We start from the raw sequence: 22,348 nt of genomic DNA on the forward strand, positions 1-22,348 counted from the left end.
TGATAGGTATGCACCCAGAAACATTGGGAAAATGAATTCTGAACTAATCTGTTCTACAACCAAACGACCATAGTTACATGAAGATTTTTTCCGAAGACGGAAAGTTCAAAGCTAGGCAGGATCTCGTGATATAATACATCAGATTCAATATGTATACTTACGCTGCGTGGTGAGTGAATTCTGAACTATTAAGTTCACCAGTTAATTCACCTTAACTACTATGGACAATCTCTCAAACTGATACAGTATATTTAAACGTACACTAGCGCCACAGTACGGAAAAATTCTGAACTAATGCGTCCACCAACCATAACGTCTTGATATCTTGAATAACTTTGCTGAAGACTGCACGTTTGTATATGGCCATGGTCTGGAGATATTCTATGTTAAAGACTGTAAACCCAAATCCCCCCAAACGCATATGTTATTCTAGCACCTTACCACCCACCGTTCCGATTAAACAATCTCACCACCCATCTTCACACAGTGTTCCCAAATAAACAGATGTGAAATCATACAAAATAAATAAGCATGAGTTTTAAATTGACTGGCTTTCTTATTTTAAGTTGAATTGGAGTACTTGCTTCAACATTTCAAGAATAGAAGTTTGATAAGCTCCATAAGTATAGAGTTGTTTACTCTACGTAAAAGTAGCCTTCTTCTCTTCTTCGCATTTCAAGCTTATTGCTTATCGGATGTTGCGTGCTATCAACATAGTGTTCTAGATGCACAGTCATACACTATGCCCAGCGAAGTTGAGAAATGTTTCAACCCAAAAAATGCCTAGAACGGACCCGGAATCGAACTCGAAATAAGTTTTCTAGACGATACAAGTATCTGCCCATTTTCCCCCCACCGCCCCTACATTCAAACTAAAAAAGTTATTATCTAAATTGAACTCTTTTGCACTGAAAATTGATTTGTGGCCCTGAAAAGGGCCGATTGATTGTTTAGTTTGGTACGAATCTACTTGGAGCTGGTATATTTGGTGACGGCCTTGGTTCCTTCTGAGACGGCGTGCTTGGCCAACTCACCCGGCAGCAGCAGACGGACAGCGGTTTGGATTTCGCGGGAGGTGATCGTCGACCGTTTGTTGTACTGAGCCAGACGGGACGACTCAGCAGCGATACGTTCGAAGATGTCATTGACGAAGCTGTTCATGATGCTCATGGCCTTCGACGAGACTCCGGTGTCCGGGTGGACCTGCTTCAACACCTTGTAGATGTAGATGGCATAGCTTTCCTTCCTGCGCGACTTCCTCTTCTTCTTGTCTCCCTTGACGATGGCCTTCTGAGCCTTGCCGGACTTCTTTGCGGCCTTTCCACTGGTTTTTGGTGCCATAGTAAAGCTGTTGAGTTGGGTAGAGAAACACTAATAATTTCGCTTAGACGATGGTGTCTCGTTTTATACCCGTAGCATAACAACCGAAGCTCGTCCCCTTTTATGTATTTTGCTACCCACTGTATGCATTGTACCCTCCTTGTATTTGTAACATGCTGCAAGGCACAGGCAAAAAGAACCCTAGTTTTGTGTAGCTGAAAAGGCATTATATCAAACTACACACTTTATGTACATTTAGGTGCTCTGAGAGTGGCATATACGAGCGTCAATTTTGATATAAATTTTAATCATAACCAACGCAAAATATAGCTCAATCAAACGTACTTTTCATCGAGCAACGAACTTTTCAGTCTCGGAGCACTTAATATTACATTACATGTTTGTTTTCGTTTCATCTTTCATGTCGAAAATTGATTCCAAATTAGTTATTTATGTGTGTATGAATAAAAATGTCTCAAAAAGATAGACATTCTTCAAAACAGGCCTGATAGGACTAGAAACTTTGAATAATAATTAAATATTTCAAATGAACCAAAGTTTTCTGCGTTACTTAAACCACATAAATTTAAAAATAATTGAATGTAAAAAAAATACACAAACGTGTTACAATCAAACAATTTCTGCCATTGAAAAAGATCACTGTGCCATTTCTAGGATAAACCAACCAGCTAAAAAGAAAGACTAATTGTAGGATTATACAGAAATGTAAATAAAGATTTATTTATCCGATATGCAAACGTGCAAAACATAGAACCATCAATAACGAAACAAATATTGAAGATGAACAGCAAGTAGGCTTAATCCCTTTAAATGTAAAAACAGTCTATACACAATGGAATTTTATCATCATTTTACTCCTAATCCTGCTGAAGTGGCTTCATTTTATCATTGAGCTCATTTTCTACACCAACTTTTGGCACGAGACTGCAAAAAAAAAACAATACTATGGCATTTTTGTGTTAATATGCTATTTGGGAGTATGCGACTATAAAAACCATCACCCACAAATTTATAGTAAAATAAATCACTCAACACTAGGTCGGGCCTTGAAAAGTTAAATATGAACTAATCGTAAGTTATACGTATTAAGTTGAAAAAATCGTCGATTTGATTCGAAAAGCAAGGCTGTTCGATTGAAACACAAAAGCTTAAACCAAATTTCTTTACCTTGATCTTCGTCGACATATGTACAATACGAGAATAACTTATCGTAAAGAAACATATCAGTAAACCAAAACGACAGCTGCGAATCAGTACGAAGCTCACTATCAGAGAAGGGCCAACTTGAAGATAGTAAAAAGAAGGACCTTCAACAACGTATAAAAGCAGTTTGATTTCAATAAGCCATTTTTAAAATTTATAGTTTTGTCGATGTTGAAGACAGTTCACAATCTCGAATCAAAAAAAAAAAAAATAAATAAATATTTAAGAGTCGAAAATCAACCATAGCTAGTCTGTATCCAGTGTGCAAAACGCATGTCAAAAGAAATATGCAAAAATTATGGAATGGATAATTGTATTCGCCTGATTTTTGAAACAATGTATACATATTTTAAACCCAAGAATCTGGAAAACGGAACAGTAGGATTTTAAAAGAATATAAAGTGGTAATGGAATTTTTTAAATCGAAATTTCAAAAGCCTATTCGTAATACGTGTGGTTCTTTTTTTGTGGTAGCTTTTCAAATGTATGCATTTTTTTGAATTTAACCAAGAATATAGGTGTTTGTCTTGTCTTGTTCGGTATGTTTATTTTCGATCTTTATCATCATAAAATTGCTGAAAAAATATCCCTTTTTATTTGCATAACATTAAAGTTTATTTAGTCGTTTTTGTTTAATACTGCTTTTCAGTGTTCGGGTTAATTTTGCTATTCCCTCTTATCGGTTGGTTTAACAGTTCGAACAATATCATGTTGTTCTGTTTATTTTAATTTGTTTACTTTTCTTCCGAACCCAATTTAAACTTACTATTTATACTATATACATCCTATATTGACCAAATCTAGCAATAGGTATTCCTAATCGTAAGTCATGCTTAAACTAGGGCTCGGTGGCATCTTTCGTAATCATGCTCATTTTTTTTCAAAAAGTTAGCACTTAAATATCGAATTCTACTTATCATTCTGATCAATGCTTCTTTTCCTAAGACCAACTTTACTTGCCGGGATCCCGATTGACCATCTCTTCTACCAGTTTTCGCTTGATTCCATCGGATTTACATTTGCGATTCGTTAGCTTTGTTTTTCATCAAGGATGCCAGAGACGAAACGGTTTCCGTTCGGTTATATTCCTGGTGATCAGGCAAACTATCCAATGCCGTCTGTGACACAGGTACATTTGGTACTACCTTTGTTATCCCGTTCGTCTGAACCTACCAAACGAGGCGTGATTTCAACTCTGCGGATGGAACAATATATTACCGCAAAATTAATTGATTTAATTCAATCTCCGACGGTATGATCCTGTTGGATTTCATTTTCAGTTTGAATCTAGTAAAAACATTGTTAAAATTACTTGGAAACATTAGGGGAATACGGATTTACTTACCATTCTTACCGGTGCTACATTTCTGTTCATATTTGCTATTTGTTATTGAATAAAGCCATTACTTCAACAACACGTAAAGCATAGTTTTCTTATCACAAACTTGAAAATATATGCAATTTGACAGATCTCAAGTTTATCACCACTACTGCTACAGCACAATTTAAAGTTGCAAATTAAAGCTCTCTTTTAATGCATTTAGTGGCCCTGAAAAGGGCCGGTTTTGTTGCCAGAGTTGATGATGCTGATTTAACCTCCGAAACCATACAGAGTGCGTCCTTGACGCTTCAGAGCGTAGACAACGTCCATGGCCGTGACGGTTTTACGCTTGGCATGTTCAGTGTAGGTGACGGCATCCCGGATCACATTTTCAAGGAAAACCTTCAGAACACCTCGGGTTTCCTCGTAAATCAGACCCGAGATACGCTTGACACCACCACGACGAGCCAGACGACGGATGGCGGGCTTGGTAATACCCTGGATGTTATCACGCAGAACCTTGCGATGACGCTTGGCACCTCCTTTACCGAGTCCTTTGCCTCCCTTGCCACGTCCAGTCATTGTTTATGCTGTTTGATGCTGTCTTCGGATACGGTTGAAACGAATGTGATGCTTATTTCCGACCATGAATGCCTCTTTTATACCCACCCGAGGGTTAAATTCTTCTTGCTAGTTATTGTACTCTTGTTCTTCCATGATTTGTGATTGGTTGAACATAGAAAAGTATGCTATAAAATAGAGGGGAAGACGGTTCACATTTTTATTCAACAGCATCGACTCATCGTTTTCGCATCGAAGATAAGCATAATGGCTCGTACTAAGCAGACCGCTCGTAAGTCCACCGGAGGCAAGGCTCCTCGCAAACAGCTGGCCACCAAAGCCGCTCGCAAGAGCGCTCCAGCCACCGGAGGAGTGAAGAAGCCTCATCGCTACCGGCCAGGAACCGTCGCTCTGCGTGAGATCCGCCGTTACCAAAAATCGACCGAACTGCTGATCCGCAAGTTACCTTTCCAACGTCTGGTCCGTGAAATCGCTCAGGACTTCAAGACCGATCTGCGCTTCCAGAGCTCGGCCGTCATGGCCCTGCAGGAAGCCAGCGAGGCTTATCTGGTCGGTCTGTTCGAAGATACGAATCTGTGCGCCATCCATGCCAAGCGTGTCACGATCATGCCAAAGGACATCCAGCTGGCTCGTCGTATCCGTGGTGAACGCGCTTAAATCTCTCCGTCGCAACCTCACAAAACGGCCCTTTTCAGGGCCACTACAAACATTCCACAAGAGAGTTGAGAATGCTTTCAGCAAGCCAGGTAGGGCTGCAGGACACATGAACACCAACAAGTTGAACGCTTATTGCACATCGTACAGCAGTTGACCGAACTTGATGATTTAGAAAAAAAAAAAGTTAAAGTCATAACAAAGTTTCCGTAGGAGAACCTGCAGAAGGATCATTACTGTATGATTCACCCATCAATAGGTATTGAATTCGAGTACCCAACAAACAATTTGATTTGATCAACAGCTGAATAAACCATTTTTGGGTGAAGAAGCTAGTTTTTGCCTGAATTAGCTCTTGTCAATTCAATGTTTGTTGGGTAGTTCAGATTGAACGTGTGTCCTTGTGGGACGACTTCCCAGCCGCTGGCTCAGGCCAACCGAGCACGCTAGCCTGTGCGTGTTTTTTGTGGACTCTGTACCACGAGGAGCTGCACCGGTGTTACTCGTATGGTGTCGCAGCGCTCGCTCGCTGTATACGAACGTACCGTACCGTGCGCCAGTGGTGTGCAGTGCCAGTCTGCGATGATTTGCCAACCCGACCTATATGCAGCAATACCTTGATTGCAACTCTACATGAGATATACCCAAACCAGTGTTTTATGTTTGTTGCTCTCGAAATCTTGAAACCAAACCCTAGGCAGGAGATCAATTGGCTCGTGGATCGATGAAGACTGTAACTAAATGCGCGTAAGAAAGTGAACTACAGGACACATGAACACCGACAAATTGAACGCATATTGCATATCGTATAACAGTAAGATAAAAACATTTTTGATGCCTATACAATACATAGCTTCTTCAGAACTAGCGGTTCGAGGAAAACCTCCTTTGATGTTACAAGTCAGAAAATTACTCAATTTATTGCACTTTTTTTCACTTCCAATGTGAAGATTAATGTACACTTACCGGGATCCAGTTAACCGATGTCAAGGAGTTCCAGGGTTACTACTGTTGTTTTTTTTATCTGGTTGTCAGGTATTTTAGCCGTAACGATCATTCACTTCAGTCGGGTTACTACTGCCTGATCAATCGTTATAAATATCACACCACACTTCAAACTGAACATTACACACACCACTCTTTATCACAAAATCTCAGCCGTCATCTGCTCTTTTTCTATTAATTAATTTCTTTCCACTGCATCAATTCACGCCAATGGTCCAAGGATAACTGAACAGAGCAATCTAATCGTGGGTGCTATTTATATGCAATAGTCAACAAAGAAAACATGTTTCATCTCTAATTTTGCTGTCTTTCATAGAAATGAAAGATAGAAATAATTTTGATAAGGTAGATATGCTTCATTTCGATCATAAGAAATGCCAATACAACAAACTCTTTAGTTAGGAAAATCAAATTGGTCGTCCTGAAAAGGACGGTTTTGTATGTTGGGTGCGGTCTCCGATAAAATTTAAGCCTTCTTTTCGGTCTTCTTGGGCAACAGAACGGCCTGGATGTTTGGCAGGACACCACCCTGAGCAATGGTCACTCCGGACAGCAGCTTGTTCAACTCCTCGTCGTTGCGAATGGCCAACTGCAGGTGACGTGGAATAATTCTGGTCTTCTTGTTGTCACGGGCGGCGTTTCCTGCCAACTCCAGAACTTCAGCGGCCAGATATTCCATCACGGCAGCCAAGTAGACGGGAGCACCGGCACCAACGCGCTCGGCGTAGTTGCCCTTCCTGAGCAGACGGTGAATACGACCGACTGGGAACTGCAATCCAGCGCGGCTCGAGCGGGACTTTGCCTTTCCCTTAACTTTTCCTCCTTTGCCACGGCCAGACATGGTTCGATGTAGTAGGGTAGATTACGATGTGAAAATGAAACGAACAGCTAAATGCTGAGCTTGTACTGATGTCGTAGTTGCTCGTCGACGGTGATTTTATACCTGCGTCGAGCAGCATATTATAAGTATAAGGTGGGTAGCATAAAACTGGTTTTGAGTAAAATACATAAAAGGGGACGAGTGTCGTTTATACCCGTAGCATATAAAACGAGACACCATCGTCTTAACGAAATTATTAGCGTTTTCTGTACTCAAGTCAACAGCTTTACTATGGCACCGAAAACCAGTGGAAAGGCCGCCAAGAAGTCCGGCAAGGCCCAGAAAGTCATCGTCAAGGGCGACAAGAAGAAGAGGAGGCAACGCAGGAAGGAAAGCTATGCCATCTACATCTACAAGGTGTTGAAGCAGGTCCACCCGGACACCGGAGTCTCGTCGAAGGCCATGAGCATCATGAACAGCTTCGTCAATGACATCTTCGAACGTATCGCTGCTGAGTCGTCCCGTCTGGCTCAGTACAACAAACGGTCGACGATCACCTCCCGCGAAATCCAAACCGCTGTCCGTCTGCTGCTGCCGGGTGAGTTGGCCAAGCACGCCGTCTCAGAAGGAACCAAGGCCGTCACCAAATATACCAGCTCCAAGTAGATTCGTACCAAACTAAACAATCAATCGGCCCTTTTCAGGGCCACAAATCAATTTCTAGTGTGAAAGAGTTGAATTTTGAATGCAATTTTTAATTTGAGTACATTTTATATTGTATAGAGCAATTTAGGTAGGTGCTGTTGTGTTTGTCATTGAGATTTCATACTGATGTTTTTGTTGAAGATGGAGTACTGTCTTAAAATAAGAAAGTTATTCAATTTAGTATCCAAGCTAATTTATTTTCCATTATTTCCCAGCTGTTCATTTGGTAAAAACTGGGAAATACTGTCAAATATCCCACCATATAGGTATTTATGGATTCGGCGTGATGTGTAGGGACCGGATATCGATGTATTACGACATTTTGAAATTCAATTTGGCGGTGTCCGGTTACGGAAAACTGCAAAGTACCCCACAATATGCGTATTTATGGAATCGGTATGACGGGTAGGGACTGAAATCGATGTATTACGCAATTTTTGATTAAATATGGTCGCTTCAGGTTAGCTAAAAACTGAAAACCAAGCTGGTGGCTTCCGGTTACTAGAAATCTTAGGAATACTTTAAATACCCCACAATATTAGTATTTTTTGGAATCAGGCTGACGTTCGAAAATCGATGTAGAACGCTATTTTCAAATCCAAGATCACGACTTCCAGCTCGATAAAACCTGGGAAACACTGTCAAACTCCACAATATGAGTATTTTTGGAATCAGGGTGACATTAAGGACAGAAAATCAATGTCCGTCGCATTTTGAAATCCAATATGATTGTTACCGGTTACAGAAAAACTGGGAAGTTTTGTCAATTACCCTTCTTTATGTGTATTTATGGAATCGTATGTATTACGCCATTCTGGAATCCAAAATGGTGGCTACAGGTTAGATAAAATTGGTAAATAGTGCTAAACACTCTAATATATGGGTATTTATAAAATCGAGGTGGCGTGTAGGGACCGGAAATCGATGCACTATGCCATTTTAAGTTCCAAGATGGCAGCATACGGTTAAAGAAAAACTAGGAAACACTGTTGAATACCCCACAATATGAATAATTTTAGAATCAGGGAGGCGTGTAGAGAGTGGAAACCGATATCTAACGACATTTTGAAATCCAAGATGGCGGCTTCTGATTACAGAATAACTGGAAAATACTTTCAAACACCCCACAATATGGGTATTTATGGAAGCGGAGTGACGTGTAGGGAGATACTGCCGCCTTTCTTTGTTAATGGATTCCTAGCTGGAAATATGACATCTTTATTATTGATCAGCTTTTGTTGGAAATGCTATCTAACATGAAACTTAAGTGTGATAATTGTCTAGAGAATGGTCTTAGAAGAGGGTAGGTAGATAGTTCCGGTACACAGCAAAAAAAAAATAGTGTAAATTTCCGTTACTAAATATGATGCACATAAATGGAGCGTTTAGATTATAGATCGTGTAAATTTATGAGACATGTCATGCAATATCCCATATATTGAATGCAACTGTCCACTTTTGTTTGCAACATTTCTTGCAAACTGCTAGTTTACGTGAAAAGAAAGTTTACATGGTTGAATGTTTGCATGCATGGATGTTTACATCGGCAGTAAAATTCAGAATTTTTTGGTGTGTAGAGTACTAGAGTATGAAAATTGAATTGTAGCTTAAAATGAGCAAAGTGCCATTAATGCGACAGTACAAGTCAAACACGCACTTCTTCACCTAACTCGTACGATGTACGAGGAAATTTGAAGTATGTCTTAGATGCTTAGTCTTATTTAAAGCTATCTACTAACCTTCCAATTTCATTACTTCATCATGATCATGAAATTTGTATCGAATTTTCTCCTTTAGTTTACTTAATTCTTTGATTTTTTAGTTAGGTAGGTTCCGATTCTACACATTGTAGTTTCATTTTTATACCTGAAATTTTGACCTAGGGATGAGTACTTAAGGGAGTTAGGTTTTGATAAGTATTTAGTGGGAATGACACTGAAGTTGCGATCACAGCTTTTGGATACGGTTGTGTATTAAGTGTGTTCTCTGTTTTGTGCGTGCATTCGCTTCCATAGTTTTCGGCTGCATTTGCCAGATTAGCGCTGGCACTCTGCCTCCCGGACGGTTATACGTGTGTGAGTGGTGGTTTTCTCGCTTTCCGAGAAGTTTTAGAATCGAGAAAGAAAACATGATTCATCATGTTTGCAAGCAACAGAAGATTTGACGCTATCTGCGTTGTTTGATTTTTTCTCCCAGTCCAGAAATTTGTGGCATCGCGAGTATAATTTTAATTTTAGTTTATTTACGCGGTGATGGTGTTGGTTCACTCCCAATTATTTTTGAAAAAAAATTAAGTGTTTTCGAACGAAAGTGTAACAAAAGTGCTTCTGAACGTGTTTCGTAGTTGGGTGTGGTGAAATTCGTACATTCCCGGTTGATTTTGGAAATCCATATCACAAAATTGCCCACCGATTCCTTTTTTTGCCGTTCGACGACGACGGGTGTGCTTTCGCAAGAGTAACGTTTATTGGATCCGTTTCTTTGCACGGGAGTGTTTTTTGTAACTAGCGTAAGTGTGCCTGAGATTTGCATCGAGTGACGGAGATTGTAAGTAAGCTGAAGGATGTCTCGCTGGATACGCCCAAGACTGGACGGGCAGTAGCTGGTGGCCGTGAACGGTTCCTGGGGAAAGCACTAGATGCGAACCTCCTCCCAGATTACCATGGCAATGCAGGAAGTATTGGTATTGGAAGATAATTGCTATTAGATATTTTGCAAACAGTGACAGATAGCGGACATGAAGAACCAGTGGAGGTGCCGGGCAAAGGTGTTTATCCTAGACAAATAGTAAGTTACAAATTCTCTGTTGTCTTTGTCGTAGGCGCCGTCGTAGTCGCTATCGTAATCTCCGTCGTAGTCGTAGGCAGTACCGTTGGTATATTTAAAATTAAACATCAACCGCTGAAAATATGAATTCTCGCGTACTTCTGTTGTTCACTACATTCCAAGTGAAACTCTAGAACGTAATTTCATTTGAATAGCTTGTTTAACCAGGTCTTAACCAATCGTCATGACAGTCATAGCTTTTTATGATTGTCTGAACCATGCGTAAAGAGAAAATCGAAAAATTGAACGTCGCGTGAAAGTGGATCTTAATGAAGGCCTAAGTACTCTTTCGTAGCTTTTAGTTTTAGGATTTCAAAGATCGTCGGTTGCAGTGGCTTGCTAACTGAAGAGAAAAACGCGGTCCCAGATCATTTCATATTAAAAATGCATGGTAAGATCGCTTGTTTATCGTGTATTTTGTAAAACTTTTCGTTTTCGTCGGTGCCGGGTTTGAATAGTTATAAAAACTTGAGTAACGCTATAATGTGATATGAGAGGCTCGGTGACCTTAGAGCAACCGTTTTTGCTTACTGAGCAGAACATCATGAGTCTAATCTCAAGCCCAGCCACATTCAAGATACGTCAATGATTAAAAAGGAGCTCATCTGCCTAGTAGCAAACGTGAGCAGAAGACCGTGGGTTCAATCCCAAGCTCCTTCGCGTTATACGATCATTAGGACATCAATTCAGCTTATCGTTTACCAAAACGAACCCTGCTGCAAACCCAACCCTCTTACCCAACATCCCTGTGATTCCTCGTGGAAGTGCAGAGGACTCCTCGGCTTCCATCAAAGCGAGTGTCACGTCAACACATTCCTACCCATTCCTTTCTTGACCTGCGTTCAGGCGCGGCTGGCGCTGGTATTGCCTAATTCGAGATCACCAGTTTTTACACATTGAGGATGATTGCTAGTCCCAAGCATCGTCTTTTGGTTCTCTGTGTAATTACAGCTGGTCTGGCAATAACAGAGTAGTAACCGTGGGCGGTCAATCATGCTCATGCTCATGCTCATTTAGTGGGAACGACACTGATGAAGACTGCACATTGTAGACGAAATACGTATCTGCCATAGATACCAAAAATTATTAACTGGGATTAAATTGAAGATAACATTTTTGGTGTTTATTTAAAACATTCCGCTAACAACCCAATATCATTACTTCACACTTTGAATGTTAATTTTTCATATTATTTAATACATTTATCACTAAGGTCTCATGATCGGTTATTTTTTTTTTTTATTATTTTTGACTTTAAATGATCTTTATTTCTTGTATTTGTTTGGTTAACATGTTTGAATTATAAAGTGACACAGATGCGACTTTTCAACTTTAGTACATTTGAAATCAGGCCTGTTTTAGAGTATGACCACCTTGGTGGGATTGATTTGTTTTGAATTGAAAAAGGAGACTACTTATAACTACTATCTACAACTACAACTAACCTACAACTACTATATACACCTAATCTGCTATATACAAATTGCTTATCAAAGCATGTTCTGATGTATTGCATTTTTGCACAAAACTAGTCTTAATGTCATCAATTTTGGAACGTTCGCCTCTTCGTGTAAATTTGTTATTCTAGTGTCAAAGGGACGATCAAAGATCATCCTAAGCACTCTGTTCTGAGCGACCTGGATTTTGTTCCTATGAATCTGTAGACATGATTCCCTTACCGAAGCTGTGTAGAGGATCTCCATTGCCATCCATTGACGACAATCGAATGTGCAGGAAGGCAGCTTCCACACCTGCGTAGGATATCGCACCCATTCAATTCAACACACACATGGGCCGGGACCAACGGCTTTACTTCCCTTCCGAAGGAAGACGTGACCAGAGATTTTTTATGCCTCAGAAAAATCCCACCGACCTCGGCTGGGATTGAACCCAGACCCATTGGGGTGTTAGAAAGCAGTCACGCTTACAACTACGCCACCGGCGCCGGCTGTGTGTAGAGGATCGCAAGTGCTATAATTTGTTTGTAGACAGCCAGTTTGTTCACCCTTGAGGGGCGGGATTTGCGGCAAATTAGTGGATACATACATCTAACAAAGGCGGAACGCTTGACTACGGTATTCTCTACATGAGAGTGGAATAGGAGCTTTTCGTGAAACAACATCCCGAGATAGGTTACTTCGGCGGACCACTGAACCCTTGTGCCATCCATGATTACAGTACAAGAGGAAGCCGGTTTTAGTTTGGGCGATTGCCGATGAAGGAAGATGATTGTTTGTGTTTTGGAGGCATTGATTTTGATTTTCCACGTGGTGGCATAATCAGTAAAGGCGTCAAGGCATCGTTGGGGCTTGTTTGTTATTTCGCGAGGCATCCTACCCTTGACGGTTATTGCGCTATCATCTGTGAACAGCAATCGTCTCCGAGGGGAGGAATGTAATGCTGTAAAGCAAAGGGCAAAGGGAGCGGTCATCCAGATTCTTGACGAGCCGCCCTAAGCTTTCGTTCCGAAGTAAGACCATTCAAGAAGCAATCACCTCGTTCTTTGGAACTGGCGTCTCCGTACATTTTTCAGGCGAATCAAGAGTTGGGTGTGAGAATCAATCGCAATAAATTTACCCCTCACAGGAACTCGTCTGGAGATATTCTATGGAGTCAGTAAAGAGAAATCCCTCCCAAACGCATATGTTAATTTAGCACTATACCACCCATCGTTCCGATTTTACCATCCCAACCCCCAACATTTTTTCCGTCGATCTTGTTTTCCGTGCTGAGCACCAATGCTACCGACGTGCCAGGAAGGCAGCTCCCACACCTGGACCCTACCTATCGACCCATCAACTCATGAACCGGGGACCAACGGCTTTACTTCCCATCCGAAGGAAGGCGTGATCAGAGATGTTATGCCTCAGAACATCCCGGCGGCGCCGACTGGGATTGAACCCAGGCCTGTTGGGGTGAGAGGTAATCATGCTTACCCCTACACCACCGGGGCCGTTAGCTGGGAAATAATGGAAAATAAATTAGCTTGGATACTAAATTGAATAACTTTCTTATTTCAAGACAGTACTCCATCTTCAACAAAAACATCATGAAATGTTGTTAGTCTCCATAAGTATGAAATCTTAATGACAAATACAACAGCACCTACCTAAATTGCTCTATACAATATAAAATGTACTCAAATTAAAAATTGCATTCAAAATTCAACTCTTTCACACTAGAAATAGATTTGTGGCCCTGAAAAGGGCCGATTGATTGTTTAGTTTGGTACGAATCTACTTGGAGCTGGTATATTTGGTGACGGCCTTGGTTCCTTCTGAGACGGCGTGCTTGGCCAACTCACCCGGCAGCAGCAGACGGACAGCGGTTTGGATTTCGCGGGAAGTGATCGTCGAGCGTTTGTTGTACTGAGCCAGACGGGACGACTCAGCAGCGATACGTTCGAAGATGTCATTGACGAAGCTGTTCATGATGCTCATGGCCTTCGACGAGACTCCGGTGTCCGGGTGGACCTGCTTCAACACCTTGTAGATGTAGATGGCATAGCTTTCCTTCCTGCGCGACTTCCTCTTCTTCTTGTCTCCCTTGACGATGGCCTTCTGAGCCTTGCCGGACTTCTTTGCGGCCTTTCCACTGGTTTTTGGTGCCATAGTAAAGCTGTTGAGTTGGGTAGAGAAACACTAATAATTTCGCTTAGACGATGGTGTCTCGTTTTATATGCTACGGGTATAAACGACGGTATGTATTTTAATCAAAAACCAGTGTTATGCTACCCAGTGTTATGCTACCCAGTGTTATGCTACCCAGTAGACTGATGCAAAATTTTACTTTTTCGCTCCACAGTGCTTAAATGGTTTCAAATCGGGTCCTAATTAGCCTCCCAAAGTTACAACTCATTTGGTTAGAAACAGACTTCGCACAAGCCATTTGAAGTTTGCATGTAAATTCCTATGGGAAATCTCAAATTTTTGTTTATTGCCTGTTAGTCTTTTTCCATATAGGGCTGCGAAACAGTTCGATAGTCATTCTTATAGAAAATTTTCTCAGCTACAACTTTGGTGAAGATCGTTTCTGTGTAAAACGGGACAGGAAAAAGTTATTAATTATTTAAGAGATTGGTAAACTTATGACATGATCAAGCAGCTGCTCTGTAGGCAACACTGTATTTTGCAGTGTGACATAGTAGCCATGATTTTTGTGTCCTATTCAACGCCCCAGAAACACCAATGTTGCCTGCTGAGCAGTTGATTGAGCATGATCATAAGACATCAGCGCATTGAACCATTGATAACTTTCGATCCTTGCATTTAATCAAAAAGTGATTTTCAGTAAAGTTGTAGCTGGGAAAATTTCCTACAAGTACAGTTGAAAGTTTTTGAAACAGACAGATAAAGTGAATTATTAGATAGACATGAACAAAAATCTTGGTTTTACCATAGTAATTCCAATACAAAGTTCAAATGGTTTGTGCCATCTCAGTTTCTCACCAAATGGGTTCAAATTTTGAGAGGTTTACCAAGATCCGATTTGGAATCGTTTAAGTATTGTGGAGCGAAAATTTCAAATTTTGCATCAGTCTACTACCCAGTGTTATGCTACCCGCCTTATACTCATAATATGCTGCTCGACGCAGGTATAAGAGCACCATCCAAGAGCTAAAACGACATCAGTATACGTTCAGCATTGAGTTGCTCATTTTATTTTCACATCGTTATCTACCCTACTACATCGAACCATGTCTGGCCGTGGCAAAGGAGGAAAAGTTAAGGGAAAGGCAAAGTCCCGCTCGAGCCGCGCTGGATTGCAGTTCCCAGTCGGTCGTATTCACCGTCTGCTCAGGAAGGGCAACTACGCCGAGCGCGTTGGTGCCGGTGCTCCCGTCTACCTGGCTGCCGTGATGGAATATCTGGCCGCTGAAGTTCTGGAGTTGGCAGGAAACGCCGCCCGTGACAACAAGAAGACCAGAATTATTCCACGTCACCTGCAGTTGGCCATTCGCAACGACGAGGAGTTGAACAAACTGCTGTCCGGAGTGACCATCGCTCAGGGTGGTGTCCTGCCAAACATCCAGGCCGTCCTGTTGCCCAAAAAGACCGAAAAGAAGGCTTAAATTTGGTCAGAGACCACACCCATCATACAAAACCGTCCTTTTCAGGACGACCAATTTGATTTTCCTATCTAAAGAGTTTGTTGTATTGGCATTTCTTATGATCGAAATGAGGGAATATTTTCATTGTCAAAATTATTTCAGTCTTTCATTCCTATGAAAGACAGTAAAATTAGAGATGAAACATGTTTTCTTTGTTGACTATTGCATATAAATACCACCCGTGATTTAATAACTCTGGACAGCTATTCTAGGACCTCTGGTGTGAATTGATGCAGTGGAAAGAAATTAATTCTCTCGTCATTTTTCAAATAGACCAATGTAATATATCCACCATTTTGAGAAAATCGAAGTTGAAGTTCGACAGATTATTATTTTAACTGTTTAGAAACAATACATTTTGCAAAACTATTTTTAATGTACTGACATTGAAAATTCAGTAGAAACAGTACACACTAAGATTTTTTTACAGGAGTCAGTATTTTTTACTGGGTTTTTGAATTGCTGAAAAAGTCGGTAAAATTCAAATGACCGTTATCAGTAAAGAATCAATGAAATTGACCAATTTTATTTTCTATCATTAAATGGAGTTAACAAAACTAAGTATGTACAAGTTCAGAACAAATTTTCTAATTAATAAATTATCCACAGATTTTTAAACTTTTACCGAACAGTTCCGCAATTCAAAAACTCGGTAAAACCGTACTGACTCGATTAGTGTGTATACAATATAGCAAAAACCATATAGGAAGTTTTGATTAGTCAAGTTGTACATCGGACATGTTACATTGGACGATTTTTCTCAATGACATAATCAATTAGTATTACATTTGACGATTTGTTCTACATGATACTAGATTCCCATTCACAGATGTCATAGTAGAGTATCTAACTTTAGATTGGCCCCACCTTTAGAAAATGAGCACCATTCATGTAAGGTAGTCCGAATGACCGAAGTTACAAACATGTACCCATCATTTCAAACTGTACATTGGACAATTTTTGAACAACGATTATCTTAAATAAATGAAAGTAAATTTGAATGGATGTTTTTGTATCGCATACAATGAAAGAAGAGCAATAGTTTGTATCGCTTAACTCGATTTGTTTACATTTGTTACATTGGTCTATTTGAAAAGTGACGCGAGAATTAACAGAAAAAGAGCAGATGACGGCTGAGATTAAAGTTCAAGTGAGGCGATAAATAGTGCTGTGCGTAATGTTCAATTTGAAGTGTGGTGTGATATTTATAATGATTGATTAGGCAGTAGTAACCCGACTGGAATGAATGATCGTTATGTTTAAAATCCCATAAAAAAAACAAAGACATCAACAGTAGTAACCATGGAACTGAAATAACTCCTTGACATAGGTTAACTGGATCCCGGTAAGTGTTCATTAATCTCCGCTTTGGAAGTGAACTGTTTGCCTGCAATAAATTGAGTAATTTTCTGACTTGTAACATCAAAAGAGGTTTTCCTCGAACAGCTAGTTCTGAAGAAGCTATGTATTGTATAGGCACTCCAAAATGGTTTTATCTTACTGTTATACGATATGCAATATGCGTTCAATTTGTCGGGGTTCATGTGTCCTGTAGTTCACTTTCTGACGCGCATATAGTTACGGTCTTCTGACGCGTATTTAGTTACGGTCAAATCCTGCCTAGGGTTTGGTTTCCTGATTTCGAGAGCAACAAACATAAAACACTGGTTCGGGTATATCTCATGTAGAGCAGCAAGCATATGGGTCGGGTTGGCAAATCATCGCAGACTGGCCCTGCACACCACTGGTGCACAGTACGGTACGTTCGTAGACAGCGAGCGAGCGCTGCGACACCATACGAGTGCACCTCCTCGTGGTACAGAGTCCACAAAAAACACACACAGGCTAACGTGCTCGGTTGGCCTGAGCCAGCGGCTGGGAAGTCGTCCCACAAGGACACACGTTCGATCTGAACTACCCAACAAACATTGAATGTAAGACAAGAGCTAATTCAGGCAAAAACAAGCTTCTTCACCCAAAAATGGTTTATTCAGCTGTTGATCAAATCAAATTGTTTGTTGGGTACTCGAATTCAATACCTATTGATGGGTGAATCATACAGTAATGATCCTTCTGCAGGTTCTCCTACGGAAACTTTGTTATGACTTTAACTTTTTTTTCTAAATCATCAAGTTCGGTCAACTGCTGTACGATGTGTAATATGCGTTCAACTTGTTGGTGTTCATGTGTCCTGCAGCCTTAACTGGCTTGCTGAAAGCATTCTCAACTCTCTTGTGGAATGTTTGTAGTGGCCCTGAAAAGGGCCGTTTTGTAAGGTTGCGACGGAGAGATTTAAGCGCGTTCACCACGGATACGACGAGCCAGCTGGATGTCCTTTGGCATGATCGTGACACGCTTGGCGTGGATGGCGCACAGGTTGGTATCTTCAAACAGACCGACCAGATAGGCCTCGCTGGCTTCCTGTAGGGCCATGACGGCCGAACTTTGGAAGCGCAGATCGGTCTTGAAGTCCTGAGCGATTTCACGGACCAGACGTTGGAAAGGTAACTTGCGGATCAGCAGTTCGGTCGATTTTTGGTAACGGCGGATCTCACGCAGAGCGACGGTTCCTGGCCGGTAGCGATGAGGCTTCTTCACTCCTCCGGTGGCTGGAGCGCTCTTGCGAGCGGCTTTGGTGGCCAGCTGTTTGCGAGGAGCCTTGCCTCCGGTGGACTTACGAGCGGTCTGCTTAGTACGAGCCATTATGCTTATATTCGATGCGAAAACGATGAGTCGATGCTGTTGAATAAAAATGTGAACCGTCTTCCCCTCTATTTTATAGCATACTTTTTCTATGTTCAACCAATCACAAATCATGGAAGAACAAGAGTACAACGACTAACAAGAAGAAATTAACCCCCGAGTGGGTATAAAAGAGGCACTCATTGTCGGAGAAAGCATCACATTCGTTTCAACCGTATCCGAAGACAGCATCAAACAGCATAAACAATGACTGGACGTGGCAAGGGAGGCAAAGGACTCGGTAAAGGAGGTGCCAAGCGTCATCGCAAGGTTCTGCGTGATAACATCCAGGGAATCACCAAGCCCGCCATCCGTCGTCTGGCTCGTCGTGGTGGTGTCAAGCGTATCTCTGGTCTGATCTATGAGGAAACCCGAGGTGTGCTGAAGGTTTTCCTTGAAAATGTGATCCGGGATGCCGTCACCTACACTGAACATGCCAAGCGTAAAACCGTCACGGCCATGGACGTTGTCTACGCTCTGAAGCGTCAGGGACGCACTCTGTATGGCTTCGGAGGTTAAATCAGCATCATCAACTCTGGCAAAAAACGGCCCTTTTCAGGGCCACAAAATGCATTAAAAGAGAGCTTTAATTTGCAACTTTAAATTGTGCTGTAGCAGTAGTGGTGATAAACTTGAGATCTGTCAAATTGCATATATTTTCAAGTTTGTGATAAGAAAACTATGCTTTACGTGTTGTTGAAGTAATGGCTTTATTCAATAACAAATAGCAAATATGAACAGAAATGTAGCACCGGTAAGAATGGTAAGTAAATCCTTATTCCCCTAATGTTTCCAAGTAATTTTAACAATGTTTTTACAAGATTCAAACTGAAAATGAAATCCAACAGGATCATACCATCGGAGATTTTGCGGTAATATATTGTTCCATCCGCAGAGCTGAAATCACGCCTGGTTTGGTAGGTTCAGACGAACGGGATAACAAAGGTAGTACCAAATGTACCTGTGTCACAGACGGCATTGGATAGTTTGCCTGATCACCAGGAATATAACCGAACGGAAACCGTTTCGTCTCTGGCATCCTTGATGAAAAACAAAGCTAACGGATTGCAAATGTAAATCCGATGGAATCAAGCGAAAACTGGTAGAAGAGATGGTCAATCGGGATCCCGGCAAGTAAAGTTGGTCTTAGGAAAAGAAGCATTGATCAGAATGATAAGTAGAATTCGATATTTAAGTGCTAACTTTTTGAAAAAAAAATGAGCATGATTACGAAAGATGCCACCGAGCCCTAGTTTGAGCATGACTTACGATTAGGAATACCTATTGCTAGATTTGGTCAATATAGGATGTATATAGTATAAATAGTAAGTTTAAATTGGGTTCGGAAGAAAAGTAAACAAATTAAAATAAACAGAACAACATGATATTGTTCGAACTGTTAAACCAACCGATAAGAGGGAATAATTTGTAACATTTACAATAGCAAAATTAACCCGAACACTAAAAAGCAGTATTAAACAAAAACGACTAAATAAACTTTAATGTAATGCAAATAAAAAGGGATATTTTTTTCAGCAATTTTATGATAACGATCGAAAATAAACATACCGAACAAGACAAGACAAACACCTATATTCTTGGTTAAATTCAATACATGCATACATTTAATAAGCTACCACAAAAAAAACCACACATATTACGAATAGGCTTTTGAAATTTCGATTTAAAAAATTCCATTGCCACTTTATATTCTTTTAAAATCCTACTGTTCCGTTTTCCAGATTCTTGGGTGTAAAATATGTATACATTGTTTCAAAAATCAGGCGAATACAATTATCCATTCCATAATTTTTGCATATTTCTTTTGACATGCGTTTTGCACACTGGATACAGACTAGCTATGGTTGATTTTCGACTCTTAAATATTTATTTATTATTTTTATTTTGAATTCGAGATTGTGAACTGTCTTCAACATCGACAAAACTATAAATTTTCAAATGGCTTATTGAAATCAAACTGCTTTTATACGTTGTTGAAGGTCCTTCTTTTTACTATCTTCAAGTTGGCCCTTCTCGATAGTGAGCTTCGTACTGATTCGCAACTGTCGTTTTGGTTTACTGATATGTTTCTTTACGATAAGTTATTCTCGTATTGTACATATGTCGACGACCATCAAGGTAAAGAAATTTGGTTTAAGCTTTTGTGTTTCAAGCGAACAGCCTTGCGTTTCGAATCAAATCGACGATTTTTTCAACTTAATACGTATAACTTACGATTAGTTCATATTTAACTTTTCAAGGCCCGACCTAGTGTTGAGTGATTTATTTTACTATAAATTTGTGGGTGATGGTTTTTATAGTCGCATACTCCCAAATAGCATATTAACACAAAAATGTCATAGTATTGTTTTTTTTGCAGTCTCGTGCCAAAAGTTGGTGTAGAAAATGAGCTCAATGATAAAATGAAGCCACTTCAGCAGGATTAGGAGTAAAATGATGATAAAATTCCATTGTGTATAGACTGTTTGTGCATTTCAAGGGATTAATATTATATCAGGCCTGTTTTGAATAATCCCCATCTTTTTGAATTCATACACACTTAAATAACTAATTTTACACGTGACGGAATCAATTTTGGACATGAAAGGTGAAACGAAAACAAACATGTAATGTAATATTAAGTGCTCCGAGACTGAAAAGTTCGTTGCTCGATGAAAAGTACGTTTGATTGAGCTATATTTTGCGTTGGTTATGACTAAAATTTATATCAAAATTGACGCTCGTACATGCCACTCTCAGAGCACCTAAATGTTCAAAAGTGCGTAGTTTGATATAATGCCTTTTCAGCTACACAAAACTAGGGTTCTTTTTGCCTGTGCCTTGCAGCATGTTACAAATACAAGGAGGGTACAATGCATACAGTGGGTAGCAAAATACATAAAAGGGTACGAGCTTCGGTTGTTATGCTACGGGTATAAAACGAGACACCATCGTCTAAGCGAAATTATTAGTGTTTCTCTACCCAACTCAACAGCTTTACTATGGCACCGAAAACCAGTGGAAAGGCCGCAAAGAAGTCCGGCAAGGCTCAGAAGGCCATCGTCAAGGGAGACAAGAAGAAGAGGAAGTCGCGCAGGAAGGAAAGCTATGCCATCTACATCTACAAGGTGTTGAAGCAGGTCCACCCGGACACCGGAGTCTCGTCGAAGGCCATGAGCATCATGAACAGCTTCGTCAATGACATCTTCGAACGTATCGCTGCTGAGTCGTCCCGTCTGGCTCAGTACAACAAACGCTCGACGATCACTTCCCGCGAAATCCAAACCGCTGTCCGTCTGCTGCTGCCGGGTGAGTTGGCCAAGCACGCCGTCTCAGAAGGAACCAAGGCCGTCACCAAATATACCAGCTCCAAGTAGATTCGTACCAAACTAAACAATCAATCGGCCCTTTTCAGGGCCACAAATCAATTTCCAGTGTAAAAGAGTTTAATTTTGAATGCAATTTTTTAGTTTGAATGTAGGAGAGGTTAGGGTTAAATGGGCAGATACTTTTATCGTCGGGAAAACGTTAAATATCACGGTTCTGATCATGTGCCTCTTATTTTAAGACAATATAATCATTCAGTGAGTTTCTTAACGTTGCAATTGATGCAAACATAACAAGGTCCATCAGCTCAACATGCATTTTGAAGTTATTTTTATATAGTCGTTTTTAAGAATTCTAAAAGCAAAAAGTGCAAAAACTGAAAATAATCACTATCTAATTTTAAAAGTGCACAGTCGGTAAAGATGCAGCTCTAAAGCAAGACCATGCTAGAGGCGGCTGAGTTCAATTCCTGGTCCGTTCTAGGCATTTTTTGGGTTGAAACCTTTCTCAACTTCGCTGCGCATAGTGTATGACTGTACTAGCCACTCAATTATACTAATGCAAATGTTGTACAGGTACCTAAAGCTATCAACTAATAACTGTGGAAGTGCATCTAGAACACCTAAGTTAAGAGGACACAACATCCGATAAGCAATAAGCTTGAAATGCGAAGAAGAGAACAAGGCTACTTTTACGTAGAGTAAACAACTCT

At 40.6% G+C, this 22,348-nt stretch overlaps 10 protein-coding genes across 10 annotated transcripts in view; 5 read left to right on the forward strand and 5 right to left on the reverse strand.

The window, feature by feature from the left end:
- The window catches only part of LOC135703788 (uncharacterized), a 29,321-nt gene extending 11,023 nt beyond the window's left edge, over window positions 1–18,298 (reverse strand). Inside the window, exon 1 of the mRNA XM_065225112.1 lies at window positions 17,862–18,298. Within this exon, the coding sequence (XP_065081184.1) occupies window positions 17,862–18,270 (409 nt within the window). The 5' untranslated portion in view covers window positions 18,271–18,298. The remainder of the gene's footprint in view (window positions 1–17,861) is intronic.
- Window positions 963–1,345, reverse strand: LOC135703906 (histone H2B-like). The gene has a single exon (XM_065225275.1). It carries the CDS (start codon window positions 1,339–1,341, stop codon window positions 967–969), a length of 375 nt encoding a protein of 124 aa, XP_065081347.1. The 5' UTR covers window positions 1,342–1,345; the 3' UTR covers window positions 963–966.
- Window positions 4,109–4,471, reverse strand: LOC135703918 (histone H4). The gene has a single exon (XM_065225288.1). It carries the CDS (start codon window positions 4,445–4,447, stop codon window positions 4,136–4,138), a length of 312 nt encoding a protein of 103 aa, XP_065081360.1. The 5' UTR covers window positions 4,448–4,471; the 3' UTR covers window positions 4,109–4,135.
- Window positions 4,665–5,112, forward strand: LOC135703896 (histone H3). Its single transcript, XM_065225264.1, has one exon. The coding sequence runs from the start codon at window positions 4,694–4,696 to the stop codon at window positions 5,102–5,104; it is 411 nt and encodes a 136-aa protein (XP_065081336.1). The 5' UTR covers window positions 4,665–4,693; the 3' UTR covers window positions 5,105–5,112.
- Window positions 6,522–7,000, reverse strand: LOC135703903 (histone H2A). The gene has a single exon (XM_065225272.1). It carries the CDS (start codon window positions 6,945–6,947, stop codon window positions 6,573–6,575), a length of 375 nt encoding a protein of 124 aa, XP_065081344.1. The 5' UTR covers window positions 6,948–7,000; the 3' UTR covers window positions 6,522–6,572.
- Window positions 7,199–7,594, forward strand: LOC135703909 (histone H2B-like). Its single transcript, XM_065225277.1, has one exon. The coding sequence runs from the start codon at window positions 7,218–7,220 to the stop codon at window positions 7,590–7,592; it is 375 nt and encodes a 124-aa protein (XP_065081349.1). The 5' UTR covers window positions 7,199–7,217; the 3' UTR covers window positions 7,593–7,594.
- Window positions 13,689–14,068, reverse strand: LOC135703905 (histone H2B-like). Its single transcript, XM_065225274.1, has one exon. The coding sequence runs from the start codon at window positions 14,066–14,068 to the stop codon at window positions 13,694–13,696; it is 375 nt and encodes a 124-aa protein (XP_065081346.1). The 3' UTR covers window positions 13,689–13,693.
- On the forward strand, window positions 15,101–15,612 carry LOC135703897 (histone H2A). The gene has a single exon (XM_065225265.1). It carries the CDS (start codon window positions 15,154–15,156, stop codon window positions 15,526–15,528), a length of 375 nt encoding a protein of 124 aa, XP_065081337.1. The 5' UTR covers window positions 15,101–15,153; the 3' UTR covers window positions 15,529–15,612.
- A 189-nt stretch (window positions 18,299–18,487) lies between the features above and the next one.
- On the forward strand, window positions 18,488–18,846 carry LOC135703919 (histone H4). Its single transcript, XM_065225289.1, has one exon. The coding sequence runs from the start codon at window positions 18,517–18,519 to the stop codon at window positions 18,826–18,828; it is 312 nt and encodes a 103-aa protein (XP_065081361.1). The 5' UTR covers window positions 18,488–18,516; the 3' UTR covers window positions 18,829–18,846.
- A 2,451-nt stretch (window positions 18,847–21,297) lies between these two features.
- On the forward strand, window positions 21,298–21,694 carry LOC135703904 (histone H2B-like). Its single transcript, XM_065225273.1, has one exon. It carries the CDS (start codon window positions 21,312–21,314, stop codon window positions 21,684–21,686), a length of 375 nt encoding a protein of 124 aa, XP_065081345.1. The 5' UTR covers window positions 21,298–21,311; the 3' UTR covers window positions 21,687–21,694.
- Window positions 21,695–22,348: the final 654 nt, after the last annotated feature.

The sequence above is a fragment of the Ochlerotatus camptorhynchus genome, unplaced genomic scaffold, assembly GCF_037179485.1.
Source record: "Ochlerotatus camptorhynchus isolate MF236.1 unplaced genomic scaffold, CSIRO-AGI_Acam_v1.1 ptg000222l, whole genome shotgun sequence".
NCBI lineage: Eukaryota > Metazoa > Arthropoda > Insecta > Diptera > Culicidae > Ochlerotatus > Ochlerotatus camptorhynchus.

Bases quoted from the DNA above. Each gene is read 5' to 3' on its own strand.
- LOC135703904 (XM_065225273.1), top strand. From the start codon at position 21,312: ATGGCACCGAAAACCAGTGGAAAGGCCGCAAAGAAGTCCGGCAAGGCT.
- LOC135703909 (XM_065225277.1), top strand. From the start codon at position 7,218: ATGGCACCGAAAACCAGTGGAAAGGCCGCCAAGAAGTCCGGCAAGGCC.
- LOC135703896 (XM_065225264.1), top strand. From the start codon at position 4,694: ATGGCTCGTACTAAGCAGACCGCTCGTAAGTCCACCGGAGGCAAGGCT.
- LOC135703906 (XM_065225275.1), bottom strand. From the start codon at position 1,341: ATGGCACCAAAAACCAGTGGAAAGGCCGCAAAGAAGTCCGGCAAGGCT.
- LOC135703918 (XM_065225288.1), bottom strand. From the start codon at position 4,447: ATGACTGGACGTGGCAAGGGAGGCAAAGGACTCGGTAAAGGAGGTGCC.
- LOC135703897 (XM_065225265.1), top strand. From the start codon at position 15,154: ATGTCTGGCCGTGGCAAAGGAGGAAAAGTTAAGGGAAAGGCAAAGTCC.
- LOC135703919 (XM_065225289.1), top strand. From the start codon at position 18,517: ATGACTGGACGTGGCAAGGGAGGCAAAGGACTCGGTAAAGGAGGTGCC.
- LOC135703905 (XM_065225274.1), bottom strand. From the start codon at position 14,068: ATGGCACCAAAAACCAGTGGAAAGGCCGCAAAGAAGTCCGGCAAGGCT.
- LOC135703903 (XM_065225272.1), bottom strand. From the start codon at position 6,947: ATGTCTGGCCGTGGCAAAGGAGGAAAAGTTAAGGGAAAGGCAAAGTCC.